Source organism: Rhamphochromis longiceps, linkage group LG14, assembly GCF_057381845.1.
Source record: "Rhamphochromis longiceps isolate RC_006_pf linkage group LG14, R_longiceps_female_GT1.1, whole genome shotgun sequence".
NCBI classification, from domain to species: Eukaryota; Metazoa; Chordata; class Actinopteri; order Cichliformes; family Cichlidae; genus Rhamphochromis; species Rhamphochromis longiceps.
This window is the reverse complement of record NC_140570.1, coordinates 38,783,412-38,800,521: the sequence shown is the minus strand read 5'-3', so window position 1 is coordinate 38,800,521 and position 17,110 is coordinate 38,783,412. Positions and strand designations below refer to the sequence as shown.

The 17,110-nt window shown below is 40.6% G+C and overlaps 1 protein-coding gene across 1 annotated transcript in view; it reads left to right on the top strand.

Annotated features, from left to right (window-relative positions):
• LOC146654726 (leucine-rich repeat and fibronectin type III domain-containing protein 1-like protein) overlaps positions 1-17,110 on the top strand; it is a 440,352-nt gene that overhangs the window by 373,334 nt on the left and 49,908 nt on the right. The window contains exons 6-9 of the mRNA XM_085380451.1: positions 6,870-7,137; positions 9,620-9,820; positions 12,355-12,521; positions 16,417-16,657. Coding sequence (XP_085236577.1) covers positions 6,883-7,137; positions 9,620-9,820; positions 12,355-12,521; positions 16,417-16,657 — 864 coding nt within the window. The 5' untranslated portion in view covers positions 6,870-6,882. The remainder of the gene's footprint in view (positions 1-6,869; positions 7,138-9,619; positions 9,821-12,354; positions 12,522-16,416; positions 16,658-17,110) is intronic.

Below are 17,110 nucleotides of genomic sequence, written 5' to 3'. Positions count from 1 at the left end.
TGGTGTAACTTGAAGCATCTGTGAATCTTTCTGTGAGCTTCAGAGAAGTGATTTTAAATCAGCTCAGTTTCATTTTTATAGTGTTAAAACACAACAACCGTTTTTGTTATTCATAAAGAATATTTATGATAAATTTCTTTGCTTGTACAGTTGCAAAACATATTTTGGACTAAACCAGTAGCACACAAACAAACTTTTCATATCTTTATTGATCAAACTGCATAATCATTCTGCGCTGAAGAGGAACAAAGGCTTATTCACTGATTTATGATGTGTTTTGGACCAAAATGAGACTTGCACAATAAAAATACTCTGTTTACCCAAATTGTTGCCATGATATATTATACCAACAACACAGTCATGCATGTACAGCCTGTTATCATTATCATTAACTTCTTCTTCTGAATCAAATCAAACTTTAAGTCTATCCCACCGTCATGAAACACAACGCTGGTTTGGACAAAGTTGATACAGGATTCAAAGCAGACTTCTTGCACTAATGAGACATCTCATTGGCTCAGGCCTTTCTGTGTGGAGTTTGCATGTTACCTCTGGGTACAGTTTCCTCTGGGTACTTCAGCTTCCTCCCACAGTCCAAAGACTTGCAACTTAGTGAGGCTGTTGATTATAAATTGGCCTTGGATGTGAGACAGATAACGTGCTTAAAGTGTAGAGAATCCACTGGTTAAAATGTGACTTGTAGTCTAAAGCACTTTGTAAAGTGCTTCCGTACATATAAAAGTGGGAATGTTACATTAAAAGTAATCTTTATTTATCTTATACTGAGCTACAGTGCAGCCCTAGCTTATCATCTGTCTGAAATAAGCCATCTGTCTGAAATAAGCCATTTTAGCTTCAATCCTGTTAAATATCCCAATTCTTTGATCTTTGGGCTGAAGGAAGAACAACACTCGGTGTATAAATGCTCAATCAACAATCTCTTTATTCCATACAACACTTTGAGCATTAGAAAACGTCCAGACGGAGATGTGGACAGGAGGGTGTCCGCAAGATCTCGAAGTGTCTGACCGTTTCTCACATTCTTGTAGCTTCAGCCCCCCTCCAAAGTCATAAAACCTAAACATCCACATTCTTTCTCTCTCAGTGAGCCGAAGTTATGACCTCGGCTTCCTGTGCAGTATGTTCCGTTCTTTCTAATCAGACAAATAAGGCCATGATTCTCTGAAAACAATATTTCTTGTAAATCAGCATAAAACAATGTAATTCATTTACAATAAATCAGCAGTCTAATGTAATACAAATCAGTCTAATAAATCTAATAGTTGTCACCTTCTTCTAAGTCAGGAGTTAAAACTACATAATGATTTCACAATCTTTAATTAGGGGTACAACGTGGCATAAGATAATATAACAATCTCACAACCCCCCTTTCTCCAAGCCATTTTTTTCTGATTGGCTGACCCTTCCAACATGAAGGGTGCATGAGTCCTGCACTGCATCGCAGCACAGCTGTGAACATATGGTATAAGATCCTGCAACCTAAGCAGAATGTAAGCAAGGTGTCATTTTATTCCTTTAATGTATTCAAGCCACCACAGCATTTGATGCTTAAGTTATAGGAAGCAGCCTATGAGTGTGAGGTAGAGGCAGCAGTCGGGCTTACTGAATATTCACAGTCTGATGAATGTAAAATATCCCCTCATGCTTCAGTTGTCAGATGTCGCTCTACCTTGTGTGTTTTATTCTCTGTTTCTCGCAGCATTCGTCTTCATTCTGTTCCTGCAGTATACACATCGCTTTAGCACAGTGGCCTGACTTTGCTTCAGCCCTGAGTCTGCATGTTTGTGTGTGTGCACTTGCAGGCGTGTGTGTTCTCATGTTTCTGAAGCTGTAGCTAAACATCTCCACCAGCTGGTTGGAAAAAGGAACTTCTGCTCTTGTCCTCTCATCAAGCTCCCACCCACTCAATGGCTTTCCTCTATTTCTCTCTTCAGCCTATACATCCACACTATTCTCTGTGACTTCTCTGTGTGATTTCTGCTCACTCTTGTGATTCTTTAGGCACTTTTTTTTTATCATGAATGACAAAATGTATGTGACACACAGTCAAAGCTTTCCTTTGTTCATTGACAATATTAATGCAAAAAATACTCTAGAGACATCAACACCTTACGTTTAAACCTTACAATGTGAAGCACCTGTGGTGTTGTGATTTGGTGCTATATGAATAAAACTGAACTGAAAAAGAAATGAAAAGTATTTTAGGAAAGAAAAGTACTTGGTCAGCTTTAGGAACAGCTGATGGTTTGCATGCTGACAACCATGAACCGCATGCTTGAGCGCATCTTAGAGTGCCCCAAAGAGAAGCTTATCCCACTACCATATTTTACTATAATTAGTAGGATTTTTCACCACTTTACAAAGCTGTGACATTTGCAGAGGTGGTCTTGGAGCAAAAAGAATAATGGCATTTTAGGAATATTAGGTTGCTCTGACGTTCAAAATTTGGTTGGATGGACTGGCAAAAAGACATTTTTATAGATATTTGCACTTCCCTGAGATTTCATCCCACTGATTTTGTCGAGTTTTCCAGTGAGAATGCATTAATAAGTTGGTTCACACATTCATGGTCCTGAGTTCGACTCCACCTTCAGGTCTTTCTGTGAGGAGTTTGCATGTTCTCCCCGTGTTTGCGTGGGTTCTCTCCGGGTGCTCCGGCTTCTTCCCACAATCCAAAGACATGCAGTTAGTTGGGTTTGCTGGTACTTCTAAATTGCCAAGGTGTGAATGGTTGTCAGTGTTAGCCCTGCGACAGACTGGCGACCATGGTGTACCCTGCCTCTTGCCCTGTGATAGCTGCGATAGACTCCAGCCACTTGTACCTTCTTCAGGTTCAAACATTTTACTACAGTTTGAAACTTTTGGCTCATCATGATGATTTTCATCGTCATAATTGTTTTTTTAATTAGCAAGTATCCTGATTAGGAGCATGTTGGAATGAGAGTTATTATGCAGCTCAAAGCTGCAGCACTACAGGTTGTTTTGAAAATGGTGGACGTATTCGGCATCTCAAATTCGCTGAGATCATGCCTAGCAGGGGGTTTTCTTTTGTATCAGGTGGTAAATGTGTTGCTTAACGCTGTTAAGTTTGGTCATTTAACATGGGAGACGCATGAGGCAGCCTCATGTGGCCAAACCAAGAACTGCAGTTTTTTCTGACTAGGCTTCATTTTTCAGTCCCGGCGTTTGCAACTCGATAGCCTCACACTAACACGCTACAAACCAAGATGCCAAGATGTGATTGGTAAGAATTTCAAGACCATGTCTGAGATCTTATCCCAAGGTCCAAACAAAACAAATTAGAGGCAAGTAGAAGTACCGCTGCTCTCAATAGTACCTCCTGCTTCTTTGAAGGTCACTTTAACTCAGGTCTGGCCGGCAAACCATGAAGTTCAATCAACATACAAATGATCATTTTAATGTTAAATTGCATATTTCTTTATCATCTGAGGACATGTTGCTCAACACGTGCCTTTTATTTTGCAAGCAGCAGATCCCAAACATGTAACATACTATTTTTAAATATGAGGAAGAGAATGACGCAAAGGCGATGAATAGAAGGGGAGATGACAGGAGGATGACAGTGTGAAAAATTAGTGGTAAGGATAGATGGATGAAGAAGGAGTTGATCAAAGAGAGTTGAGAGAGATGCACAGAGGGGAAAGGGATGGACATGTAAGTCATGTGGAGAGATAGATGAGTAAATGCTCTTCCAGGGATGAAAATGGAGAGACAGAAGGATGGATAGAGGCAGTGATGCAGATGGAGGAAGAGAATGATGATAGGATGGGAGGAAAGAGGAATGAAGGGATGTCTGCAGTCTCAGAAGTGAGAGGTGACAGGAAACAGCTGAAAAGGGTTTGAGAGAGGGATGATGGGATGATGCAGGCAGAAAGATAAGTAGAAGGATGGAAAAAAGAGGCAATGCAATTGAAATGAGAAGCACTTTCAGTCGAGAAGCAAGTGATGAAAAGAGGAGAGAGAGCGACGGAGATTGAGAAGTGCTTGTAGTCTGAAAAAGAACTGTTTTGCATTTTTCTCACGCTAAGCTGGCCTGACTAAACAAATTAAATCTGTTCTCAGAGCACCAGTGCTCTTCAGAGACCCAACATCTTACGGCACCTGAAAAACCTGCAAAAGTACAAAACAGTGTATATTAACGAGCTGTAAACAAATTGAAACAGTAGAGATAATTGGTCACCTCTGCCTCACACCAACAGTGTTCTGTGTTTAATGTGTCCAGCACATATACAGCGCTGCGCATGTCCCCCTTCCTGATTTATTTTTACATATTTACATATTTTAGATCACCCAAATAATTCTAAAGTTAGACAAAGATGACCCGAGTAATTGTAAAATGCAGTTAGCTTTTACTTGAATGATTCGTTTATTACAAAGAGCTCCTCAGACCTGTCTGCCACTGTGTGGAAAATGTGCGGTCAAGTTTTTCTGATAATCGGCGATGAGCCTTTTCACGTCGCAGTGGAGGAATTTTGATTGACTCTTAGTTGCAGACTTGCTTTAATTCATCCACATTGGAGGGTTTTCAGTCATGAACGGCCAGTTTAAAGCCTAAAGTAAAAAAAAAATCAATCGGATTTAAGTCCAAACTTTGACTAAGCCACACCAAAACCATTCAATTTGTATTTTTGACCCATTCAGAGGTGGACTCACTGGTCCTGACAATATTTGTCACGCTTACATGTTTTATTCAAAAATCAGGAAAAGAGGGCAAATGCTTTCTCACAGCTCATCCTCTCTCCCAGGCATCAATTACTGCTGTTCTCTAAAACGCCAACAACCAACCACAAGGTGCTACTTGGTATCTGCGCCGGGAGTTCAGAATCCAGTCTAAATGTTAATGTTGTTAATGTGTGTTTTAACAAAAACAAGCATATTTTGCTGAACCAAACAAGTGGACCATTCCTTCTCAGTGTCCAATATTCCCTCAGCCAGCATGTCAAGTGCTCATGCCCTAGGAATGAGAACAGGTTGCATATGTATGGGTGACCATTTGAATTCAATTCTTTTTTTGTCAAGTTCAAGCCTGTAGAGTTGGACTGTCCTCCATCAAAGATCAAAACCATTTTAAAACTGCAAATTAAAAAAGGGTCCAGACAAAAAAGGGAAGCGCATTTCTGTTCTGATAACACTTAAACTCATTTGATTCAGTCATGCATCTCTATGCTCTCTCTCACACCTTTACATTTATTATAATTTGGTAGTCGTCACTGACAACTTGCAGGAAACTCTGTGATAGTTAAAACTGAAACAAACTTCCAAGCCATGCTCCTCTTTGAGCTTCATTTTTCATGCATGCTGTTCATATGCACGTATTGTTAATGTACATCGTGGACGTGGAATACATTTCCATAAAGATCTGAATGTATGTGGTTTGAGGAGGCACATGCTCATACTGTCACGCTGTGTTTGCTGCTGCTTCGGCCAGGTCTCTCCTTTTAAAGACATTTTGATATCAGCAGGACTTCCTGGTCAATCAATGAAACCCTTCTGTTGGATGAGTCACAGATACGACATATGAAACTTTTTCGTTTACCCTGAGCCTAGCCAAACGTCTTTGAGATTCTCATTCACGTGACAAATTTGTGAGCGCCGGTCGGCGCTCATTATTGTTTGAACGCTTGAATTCCCATCGTGTGCACACTCCTGAATTACCCATTGACATTTGGGTGTAGTCTCAGTTGGGTTTTGAATTCTCCTCATCATTTCCATTGAATTTATCTCATTCCATTACATCTCTCTCATTAGTTGCTCACATTTAACTCCGTATCCTGCACTCTACCATGTTATGAGGACACAGACGCTTCCTCTTCTGTATTCTGTGCTGCAGGCTGAGGCACAGTTTGAATATTTCTGCACCATAAATAAAAGAGCGCGTCTCTTTCCGCTGTTATTTGCAATCGACCTTCCTCCAGTCGCTCGGCATCTAACTCAGAAGAACTTTTCAGAGTGTGTGCACATGCGGGAGTCCGCACGCATGCATGAATGAGTGTGTGCGTTCTCATGATTTTCCTTTGCGTGTGTCATTCCCGCTTTTGTGTGTTTCCCTTTTCTCTTCATATGAATTTATTCAGGGCTCCGCCGAGTTGAACTTACAAACATACAGCGAAATCAATATGAATGTAAATGTATTCCTTTATTGCCATGGCTGGGAAACTTGGTTTGGTCTTATTTTCATGCACAAAAACATCTCTGAAATTTATGAAGTGAGGCAGACAACTGCACACTGTGTAATTTGTGTTCTTTAATGTTCTACTTAGATTGCAATCATAAGAGTGCGCTGAGGTTAATTGGTTGTATGCATGCTGTTTACTTTCACTTTCCCAGGACAACTCACTCAGCAAAAAAAAGGGAAAGTGCTGCAATAACATGCTCTTAAATTCTTTCATTTACCTCAGCATCTCTGATTCCCCTCCCGTTCCCATCTCCTTAACCATCTATCTCTTGTCTCCTCTATCCTTTAATATAAAACTTTTCTTTTCTTGAAACTTTTTGTGGAAAAAGATGCATAAAAGAAATATTGCTTTGTTGCTGTGTACGGCCAAAAAAAAGCAGAAAAGAAGAAAAACAGCGTGTTTTCTGCAGTGATGAATAATCATTTATAGAGTCATCCTGCAGTGTTTGACTGTCTTTGCTGAATAACCAACCCTTTAAATCAAACCAAGGAGCGCCGATTTGGATCAAGTGCAGTTTTTTTTCTTAATTTGATGCTCCGTGTGAGCTCTGGAAGTCATTTCTGTCCCCTGCTGGGTGTTTTTAAAGTCCAGTTTGATACTTGAGTGTGTGCTGCTGCATGAACTGATGTGTTCCTAATTTCTCTGTTGCAGCAGGAGAGCAGCCATGGATATCATCTCCTTGCTGGTCTGCCCTCTCCTCTTCATCCTCCTGTCCTCCCTCCCCTCCTGCTCCTCGTCCATGCTGTGTCCGAAGCGGTGCACGTGCCAGAATCTGCTGCCGTCCTACACGGTGCTTTGCGCCAAGACAGGCCTCCTCTTCGTTCCGCCCAACATTGACCGCCAGACGGCTGAACTCAGGCTGATGGACAACTTCATTACGACGCTGAGGCACCGTGACTTCGCCAACATGACCAGCCTGGTCAGAGCTCACTTTTTTAACACCTTCACATTCATGTTTGTACTGTAGCTTCCTTCTGCTAAGCAGGCTCCACCTGGGCCGCTCCTGCCAGGAAACTCTTTTTTAATGTTGTTTTAGCTTTGCATGAAAAAGATCACAGCAACCAAGTTATTCTAAACATTTATGTTACTGCTGCCCCACATATTGATTATATTTACTCAACCGTGCTCTACTTATTAGCTTATTAAACAGCCTTTTGTTTACATGAATTACATTTTTTTGCACACTGAGCCAAAAGACTTGTTAAGCCATCAGAGATGAATCAGTGCCCATTATTACTTCAGTTATATTGCAGCAACAGTTCAGATTCATGCAAGATGTTATAGGTTATTAATGTTATGCTTGAATTTATTGGGAAAAGTAATCCTGTACTTCAGCATCTCCCAGCCTGCTTGACTGGATTGCTGCAGATGAACAGCAGTGGTCATTCTTAAGTTAAATGCAACATTTTGAAGCTGCAGAGTTAAAACAGCTTTGATCAACTGGAGGAAGGTTTCTCTACCCGATTCTGCTGTCAAGTCTCAGTCACGCAGTGACATTACAATAAAGTGTTAATCATGGAACATTTTCCACATTGAACAGGTTCCAGGGTTTTACAGAGAGCGTTTGATGCCGTGAAATAGCTCATTACAGGAGTTTCCCTTTTTGCTAATGAACTTCTGAAACGGAGTAACAGAGTAACTAGTCCCACCTGACACTGCAGCCATCCTCCTTTTGAGGAGTTGATGATTGACCTGCATTGGCCTGTAATTATTTGTTGTCATGGCCCATTATGTCAATTCACCTTCATTTCGTGTGCTCCTCTCTGAGTATATGTGGTGAAACTGAGAACATAAGAGACAAAGTAATGCATGAGTAGAGAGTGGCAACCTGTTCCGGGGCTGAAAAGTGAAGCCAGTGCAGTAATGCCAAAAACTGTAGTTCCTCTAATGGCCTCTTGAGGCAGGCTCCAAAAGTGAGTCGGTCCATAAACTCCCATGTTAAGACGTGAAATGAACACGTTTACACTGAAACACATCATTACTGCAAAATGAAGTAAATACTTTAATTTAATCATCGTCCTTGTGTCTCTGTAATGTTGCAGTAGCAGAAATGAAACAGGGTGAATGATGTTTTACATAAAGATGCTGACCCAAAAAGCCTGCAAGTCTTTGCCAGAACCATCCAGACCCAACAAACAAAGAGCAACAGACCAGAGTGATACTTAAATACACGTTTTCTAACACTATCTAGAACAGGGTTTTGTCACACAGTTAGATCATATCTAATATTTTTATTTATGATATTTGCATCTTTGTAAAACCGTCGGTCAAAAACTAGACTCATCGTGCAGCATCCTATGGCAGAAATGCAGAAATTGAGGACACCTCTATTTGAAGTACATTTACCTGACAGAAAAGAGTAACCAGTACAGAAAGAGTAAAGTGCCTCACTGGAGTTCAAAATAAACTCGGAAATAAACCGTGCATCACAGATTAATGGTGTGATAGCATCTGAGGAGGGTTTGCAAGCATTCATCAGTCAGAGTAAAGAAAACTCTGAATGTGAAAGTAAGAAATGAGGCAACATGTCATGTTTATTCCACAGAGAGCTCAGAAAACATTAGGAACATCTGCCCCTTACAGCATAACATGTTGACTGAGGTGACATTTCTGATATCTTAATGGATTTCACTAATTAATCCCACCGTAATCACAGTAATGGGGGCAACGAGGCTTCACTGCACGCAGCTCAAGAAGAAAACCACCAATATCACCATATTTACGCACCAAATAGACACACTCGTCACAGCTGGAGACTTCCTTAGTGTGTGAAACATAACTTTTCTCTCTAGTGTGAGCACAACAGCATGGAAGATGTTTGCTCACACACAAGGAAACGTGGGAAATGAGGCTCTAATCGTTTGGTGATGAGCGTGACGGAGCGCCACAGATGTCCCCTGTGATCGAGGCTCATTTCCACAGCAGATTCGAAATGTGTGGGGGCTGATTGACCCTTTCTTGGGTGTTAATCGAATATATTTTTGCATCTTTGCACTCATATTTTGTGTACAGTGGAGGTATTAAGCAGACTGCAATTCCTGACCTCAGCAGCGAGCTTTTTAATGATAGCTTTAAGTATAAATGGATACCGGACTCATTCATTGACCCATTGTACTCTCACGTTAATTACTAGTATCATTCATGAAAAAATGTGGAAGGTTAAATACAAGTTTAATCTCCACAGACCCGCGAGTTCAACCTGCTCAAACTAAACATTATATCTTAAGTGGTGACTCATAAGCTATCACTTACCTCCCTACACAGAAATATGCCAAAGTGAACCTTATTAGATTGCTTTTATCCATTTTGCACCATTTTTGAGTTGGCAACAAACAACGTGTTGGTGTTTTACATGAAAATGGGTCATTTAATGTGGATCTTGTGTTTTCCTGCATGTCCAGATCCACCTGACACTAAGTCGAAACACCATCAGCCAGATCAGGCCGTACACCTTTGCCGATCTCCAGGACCTCCACGCCCTCCACCTGGATGCCAACCGCCTCACCGTGCTGGATGACTCTCACTTCCAGGGCCTGGTCAACCTGAGGCACCTCATCCTGGCCAACAACCAGCTGCACAGTATATCAGAGGGAGCCTTTCAGGTACTAAAGCATAGCTGAACATCCAGCTCATGCAGAGAAAATGTATATTTTTTAAATATGTAAAAATATTTTAACTCTTATTAAACCAGTAAAGAAACTCTGGAGAACGGAAATCCCCATCTTGATCGTGTCCTCAAAGACACGTGAAGAAGAACTTTTTAATTTAATTTCGTATCAGAAATTGGGCCAAAATCTAGACACATAAATAAAACTACAGGGACAAAAATGTCCATTTAACCTCGGACATTAAGTAGCTTTAAAATTATGATTTCAATTTAAAAAATAATCCTAGCGGTCCTACAAATTAAGCTCTGCTTCTCAATACGCAAAACCATTTCACAGTGTAATTAAGAACTTGCTCTGAAAATGAACTAAAATCACTCACATAAAGGATGCAAAACTCTTAGAAGTGTTTAAATTGCTCTTTCTGCTGCCACCAGCTCCTCTGGGTAAGCCCAAATTACACTAACAAAGTGTTTTAAATCCAACTAATTTTAATCGGTGCTTTTAACATTCGTTGTCAACCAAGCGTTCACACAAGAGCCAAGATCGTGAGTGGAAAAGTTATTGCAAAGTCATTAATGAAAAGTTTCAGTGCTGAGGGTCAAGTGTTGTGTAAGACAACATTTTTGGCTCTAACTCGAAAGTCCAGCAGAAGCAGCCAGCCCTGCCTGCCCGCCTCACTCTGCCACCCAGCTGGACACCTTTTTAATAACCCGGTCCTAGAATAAACCGTGTCCCCCGTCTTGATGATGCTGTCCTTTCTCTGCTCATTAAAGGACTAAAAGTGTCCCCTCAGGACTGGCTCACAGACCTCTGCGGACATTTCATGAAGATAAACTAGAGTGGCGTGAACTCTGACCTCACTAATGGATTGAACTGTCTGAACTTTAGTCCGACCCTCACTGCTCCGCTCTCACTCGCTGTATCAGAAAGTGTCTCATTTTACACATGGCTTTGACCCTCTCCTCCTTCCTCCTTCGTGTCGCTCTCACTTTCAAGACTTTATTATCTAAGAACAAGTGCTGTTTCTCCAACTAAATCATAATAATAGCTAAAAGTTGATTTTACTAAAAGTCCCTTGAGATCCAGCACTCAGAGTCAATTTCCACTAAATGTAGTTTAAATACAAGTGTTTTCAAACATCCTGCAGACAGCACACAAAAAAGATATTTTTTTTGTCCATATGCATAAAAATATCAACACACTGCACTTGACGAGACTTCAGTGTATATTTTGTTTGCAGCTGTCCAATCACAGTCAGTCACTGCCAGGTAATATACATGAAGAACGTCTTCTTCTTTAAGTCTAATATACATTCTCTAAGGAAGAGGCTCCAACATAGATAAATATAATGTATTAACACAATACACTAACCTTGATCTACTCTCACTTATTTTCTGACATATAACCAAGTATAGAATGTCACAATGGCAGATAGCTAAACTTTATAACAATGTGTTCAGTTTGTGTACAAATACTGGTAATACTGTGAGCCTAACACTGAAGGAAGCAAACAAAAATCAGTGAAATGGGAACACAAGACAAATATCATCTTCATTTGTAAGCTATTCGTTAGCATGCTGCACGTGGCTGAGATCGTCGTCTACTGGCTTTGGGGCATGATGGTAGGAAACTCCAGTCCCCACTGTGAAAACCAGTTATTTCAAGCACCGATTCCCCACCATTAAACTGCACATAAACAGTTATTTTCAGCAGTTTGAACAAAATCAGTCATTTTCTTGAGAGGACAGTCGTGGAACGGTTGGGACTCTGTTCTGCTGTCTTTGAACTTCTCTTCACGCCTCTTAAAGTTTCTTTTGTCAGTGAGAAATGAGATTCCCTTTGTTGAAAAAGCAATAAAGCATTGATTATTGTAATGAGAATCAAGGCATTGTGACATTCAAACACTGTCCTGATTGTGTGAATTATGAGAGCAATTACAGCAGCAACAACACTTTAGCTGATCGCCAGGCTTTTATTGCGCTCCTTCAATCCAGCTTCATCTTCTTCTCCATCTTTGTGTTTCTGCTCGTTGGAATGTGTGCTGACTCGTGACATTTCATCTATGTCCACATTATGAGAATTGTTTAGAGGCAATTAGAGAGAAGAGCCTGGTTTGGAGTGTACACCACTGACCGCAGTAACTGATTTCATTTTTTCTTTGTTTGGATTCAGTTCCCAGAAAGATGATTCTGTTCATCTGGATGTTTCATTCTTTCTATTTCTAAATTTGTATCTTTTCTTATCATACCAAAGATTTTCTTTGTACTTGATCCACTTTTGTTGGAAATGGAATTTTTTGTATTTTTTTCTGTTGGGCCTTCCTTCTTTTCTTCCCTTTTTTATTTGCAAGTTTCATTTTCATCTCTTTTCCATTTTATATCCTTCTTATTTATTATCTGTCTCTTTACCCTTTAATGCTATACTTCAGCACTTGAAGATAAAGCAAAGTCATGCTTGTTTTTTTTTTAATTATACCACTTTGAGCCTTTAAAGTCACTGATAGCATCCTGCCTCTGTCGCCCTCACAGGACTTCCTGGAGACTCTGGAGGATTTGGATCTGAGCTACAACAACCTGGTGGAAATCCCCTGGGACACCATTGCTTTGCTCGTCAGTGTCAACACCCTCAGCCTGGACCACAACCTCATAGAGAGCGTCCCAGAGGGAATCTTCTCCAACCTGCACAAACTGGCCAGGTCAGGATCACATAACACTGCAGTGCTGCAGCCTGCCTGGGTTTGACTGGAAGTGGGAAAATGAAAGCTCCAGCTGTATTTAATTTAAACTGCCAATTACCATTCACCTGCACTTACACAAATCAGTATCACAACGAAACGTGTAATGGACATGCAGAAGTTGCGTTCGCAGCAGGGGGAGATAATATATTTAAAGCCACGAAGTCTCTAGTGAGCAAGAAACGTATGCACATTTCAGGGTCCTTGGATTAATATGTCTATCCATGTAAATGACTTAATAATGGCTGTTTAAACATCTTCCAGTGATTATTTACATGTTGGCTTCTGTTTCTGCAACTTAATGCAACGTTTTCATGTGTGTGCATTTCGAATTTTGGAGAGGCAAAGCGTGAAATGGACACATTGACCAGCGTGTCTATTACACACATGGTCCACCTAATGCGTGTACTTACTTAATGACCAGTAGAAAGGGGATGAAAGGGGAGGAGCTTCAGGTTGCTTGTCAAGTTTGGAGAGTGTAGAAGATGATCCAAATGAAAAAGAATCTTGGGACTCTAAACCTTAAAAGCCTCACCAGTCCATCCATCCATCCATCCATCCACCCTCGTGACAGAACAGTCTATATATAGGTGCTCAGACAGCCCTCATCCCGCAGTCTCTCTTTAGCTCTTCTGGGGTATTCCAAGGCTTTCCCAAGCCAGCTTGATGCCCTATGTCTGCCCCGATGACACCGTCAGAAACCAGCTGGCAAAGACAGTGAAACATGCAGCAGCTGAAGAACCCAATATGCTCTTAGGACATGAACATTTCTGGTTAAATATGCTTGAGATAGAAAGGCAGAATTATAACAACTGTGGAAAAAATTCATAGTATTAAAAAATTCATTTCTAGGAAGATTATTTAAAGCTGCCATCATTCCAGTGACAGAAATATCTGAATGGATAAAGAATAAAAGGCTTATTAAAAGAGTTCTTTCTGTCCTGCCAGAATACACATTATGTGCAGGAGTTTTTATTTGCACTGAGGCTTTAAAATTAAAATAAACCTTGTAAAATTATGTTTTATTAATACATGCACACACACACAACTCAAAGAGCTTTACATATTTATATATATGGCTTAATTCTTCTGAGTTTCTTTTACGATATGGTGGAACTAAAATCACACAGCAAATCCTTCAGTTTTGAAGCTCATTTTAATGGAAATTAAGCCTTTGAGTATCAGCTCGCTTTGGAGGAAAGCTGTTCAACAGCTCTATGCTCTGAACCTGAGAAATGCCCCCTATGACCAGGACTGTATTACGCCTTCACCTGAGCAGCTGCAGGTTCAGCATTTTGCCTGCAGGCACGTCAATATTGGACGATCGTAATTGTTGCAGCCCTCATTCAACGGGGATTTGAAATAGTGACCTGGACTGCTTCTCTGCAGGCAGACTTCTTCTCCATGTCTCTGTTCTTAGAGCTGGTTACACACTGTTTAAATGTTTGCAGTGCTCTGTGCTCTCCAGTCCCAATCCAAACTGCAGAAAATCTTATAATTGACTGATAAATGCCAACATTGCATTAATGCTCTTATTATATGGGGAGTAAATTCAGTCAAGAGGCACAAAATGCCATTTAAAGCTCATTAACAATGATCACTCATTTATGTGTAAAAGGGAAAAAACTAACAGAAGATAAATAGTCTTTAAAACAAGGCTGAAATTAATGTTTTTTGGGAAGAAGGATACAATTCTTTAAAAAAAATTAATGAAACATCTAAATGCTCTTGCATCATAGTCAAGCATGTGATTCACAACAGCAGACCTGTCTAAAAGCCAATGAATCACCAGTGACAGCTCCCCAATCAAAATGCTGTTTTTATGCTGAAGCTAGTTTACGTGTGACGTAATTTCCCCCCAACTGGCAAAAAATAGCATTTAAAGCTCATTAGCTGAAATCAATTTTCATTCAAGTCCCTGATTGATGTTTTAAAGGCAACTATGGATAAATATTCAAGCATTTTTTAAAGGTTCAATTAGATATTTTTGCCCTGCAGACAAATTTTTTACTCAGTGTTTGTTGGTGCCTCCACATATATTTTACACACACACACTCACAAATAATACACCACAAGCTTGCTGCACATGAAATAACATAATTGAAATTTGTCAAGTGCAGATTGTGCGCTGCTGTCACAGCCATTAACTTCTTGTTAAGTCATCGTTGTTGGTGAATATTTCTGCGGGGACCTTCTAGAGGGAAATACACTTTCCTGTATTTGTTGCTGACAGCAGTGAAAGCTTGACTCTCCTGCGTTATTACCGGGCCCAATGTTTTGCTGAGGAAAATTACTATTCAATCCTCGGAGACGACGAATGGTTGATGGAAAAGCCACCATGGAATATCTGTATGTTGTTAGGTCTCTTCCTTCTGATGTCACTTTGTGATGCGGTCACAAGCTTTAATTTCAGATTTTCTACATGCTGTTTGGAACGTGTGAGAAGACTTCAACTGCCTTTGATGTCACTCGTGAGTCTGTGTGTTGGATCGGACAAAAATTGTGCACCATTTTTCTTACCATCTATTTTCTAGTGCTGGCTGAACTTGCATTTTTATAGTACTTTTCATACAAATTAGACCTTAAAGCACATTTAAGCATACACTGATTCTCTATGAGTAAGCATTTGGCAACAGTGGGGAGGAAAAACTCCCTTTTAACAGGAAGAAACCTCCAGAATGCAGGCAAAGAGAGAAAATGCAAACTATCTCTATCGCACCTCACATTTGTCAGTGTCCTGCTCCACTCTCCCTTCATTCATGACCACTCATGAACAAACCCTGCGATACTTGAACTTCTCCACTTGGGGCAGCCACTTTTCACCACCCAGACTACTCCACCATTTACTGTCTGAGAGCTGCAGCCTCTGATCCCTTCAGGGATCAACATCTTAACAGGATGGAGGGAATTATATCCTAAAGTGATTCTGAGAACTATGTTATTGGGGCAAGTTGCTCCTGTTAAGCTTTTCCAAAGCAAAGTGGTTCTGGGTGAATGGTCAGACTAAATGTGATTCAGAAGTGAATACAAAAACAAGGAACCACGTCGCTCTGCATGTCACAGGAGTCACAGGAATGGGGCACCAGTATTCCTGTCTCCCACGACAGCCACATAGGCCCATTTTCCTCCAGCACAGGCGAGGGCAGTCTCATCCAGGGGGGTAAAGGAGCCCACTGGTGTATGACAGATACTGGCTCACCTCATCACATGACACTGGGTTTGGAGGCAGTCGTCTACATACAAGGGTTATTCTCTGTGTGTGTTTGAAGACTTACTTGCTTTTTGAAATGATTGTGGCTTTTATTTTTTTATTTAACTGTAAGTGATTGAATCGGCCCGTTTTTTAAAGACTGAATTTCTCCTCAGTGGCAGCCAGAGAGGGGAAAATTTTTTCTCAACTTTACAGACTTTTCTTTTATTTCTAAAATAAAATGTGTGGAAACACTGTTGAGATTAATAACCTTCTGCAGAAATGTGTGATTCTTTTAACTACAATCCAACAAGACAGAAGAGCAGAACTGCTGGCTGACTGAGTGCAGCCGTGTTCAGCTCCCCTCCCCACACTTTCTCCCTTATCGTTGACCTTTCTCTCTCCTCTTCCTTCCATCCCTCTATCTCACCTTTGGACATGCCCACCCACCTGATCGATGAACTACCCATCTCCTCTCCTCCCACTTCATCCACATAGATTTTCACCACATTTATAATAATTATTATTTTGTTTCTGAAGAGGTCCGCTGATCAGGATCATGGCATGGATCTTCTTCTAATCTCCAGAATGTTCAAAGCTTTCATTAAAACTGCCAGAAAAATAGCTGTGATGGAAAAATATGAACTCTCTGTGTTGTGTCACCAGGCTTGACATGACCTCTAACAAGCTGAAGAAAATACCTCCAGACCCACTGTTCCTGCGGATCCCGGTGTACGCCAAGATGAAGGGCTCTCCTCTTACAGCGCTGGTGCTGAGTTTTGGCGGGAACCCTCTGCACTGTAACTGTGAGCTGGTTTGGCTTCGCAGGCTGACCAGAGAGGACGATCTGGAGACCTGCGCTTCACCTAAAGACCTGGCTGGCAAATACTTCTGGACCATAAGAGAGGTTTGCTGAAGCTATTGTGTATTTTAAAACCTCATTTTGTAACCTTGCAAATTAACACACTATGATGTTGTTTGTTAACTAAAGCAAAAGCAACATAAAGCACTCTATTTTATTTATGTTTTTTTTAACAGAGTCTTAAGCCAAAGTAATTAAAATGATAGGTCAGAAATGTAACATTTGCAATTTGCTAAACCTCTACGAGTGTTGATACATTTTTACCTTGATGTCAATCTTTTTGTTGCAGACTCCAGCTTTTTGGCTGTCACCATGCAGCTTATTATAGCCACAGGTCTTATGAAGTGGCCATAGCACAATAATAGTTGTTTTTTTTTTTAAATCCAAATCTACTTATAGAGCTGTTATAAACGGTTAAGTTAATTATAGAGACCAAAACCATTTTTATATTAGGCTCTAAACATTTCATGGCAGTGAGAGGAACTGCAGTGTTGGCAT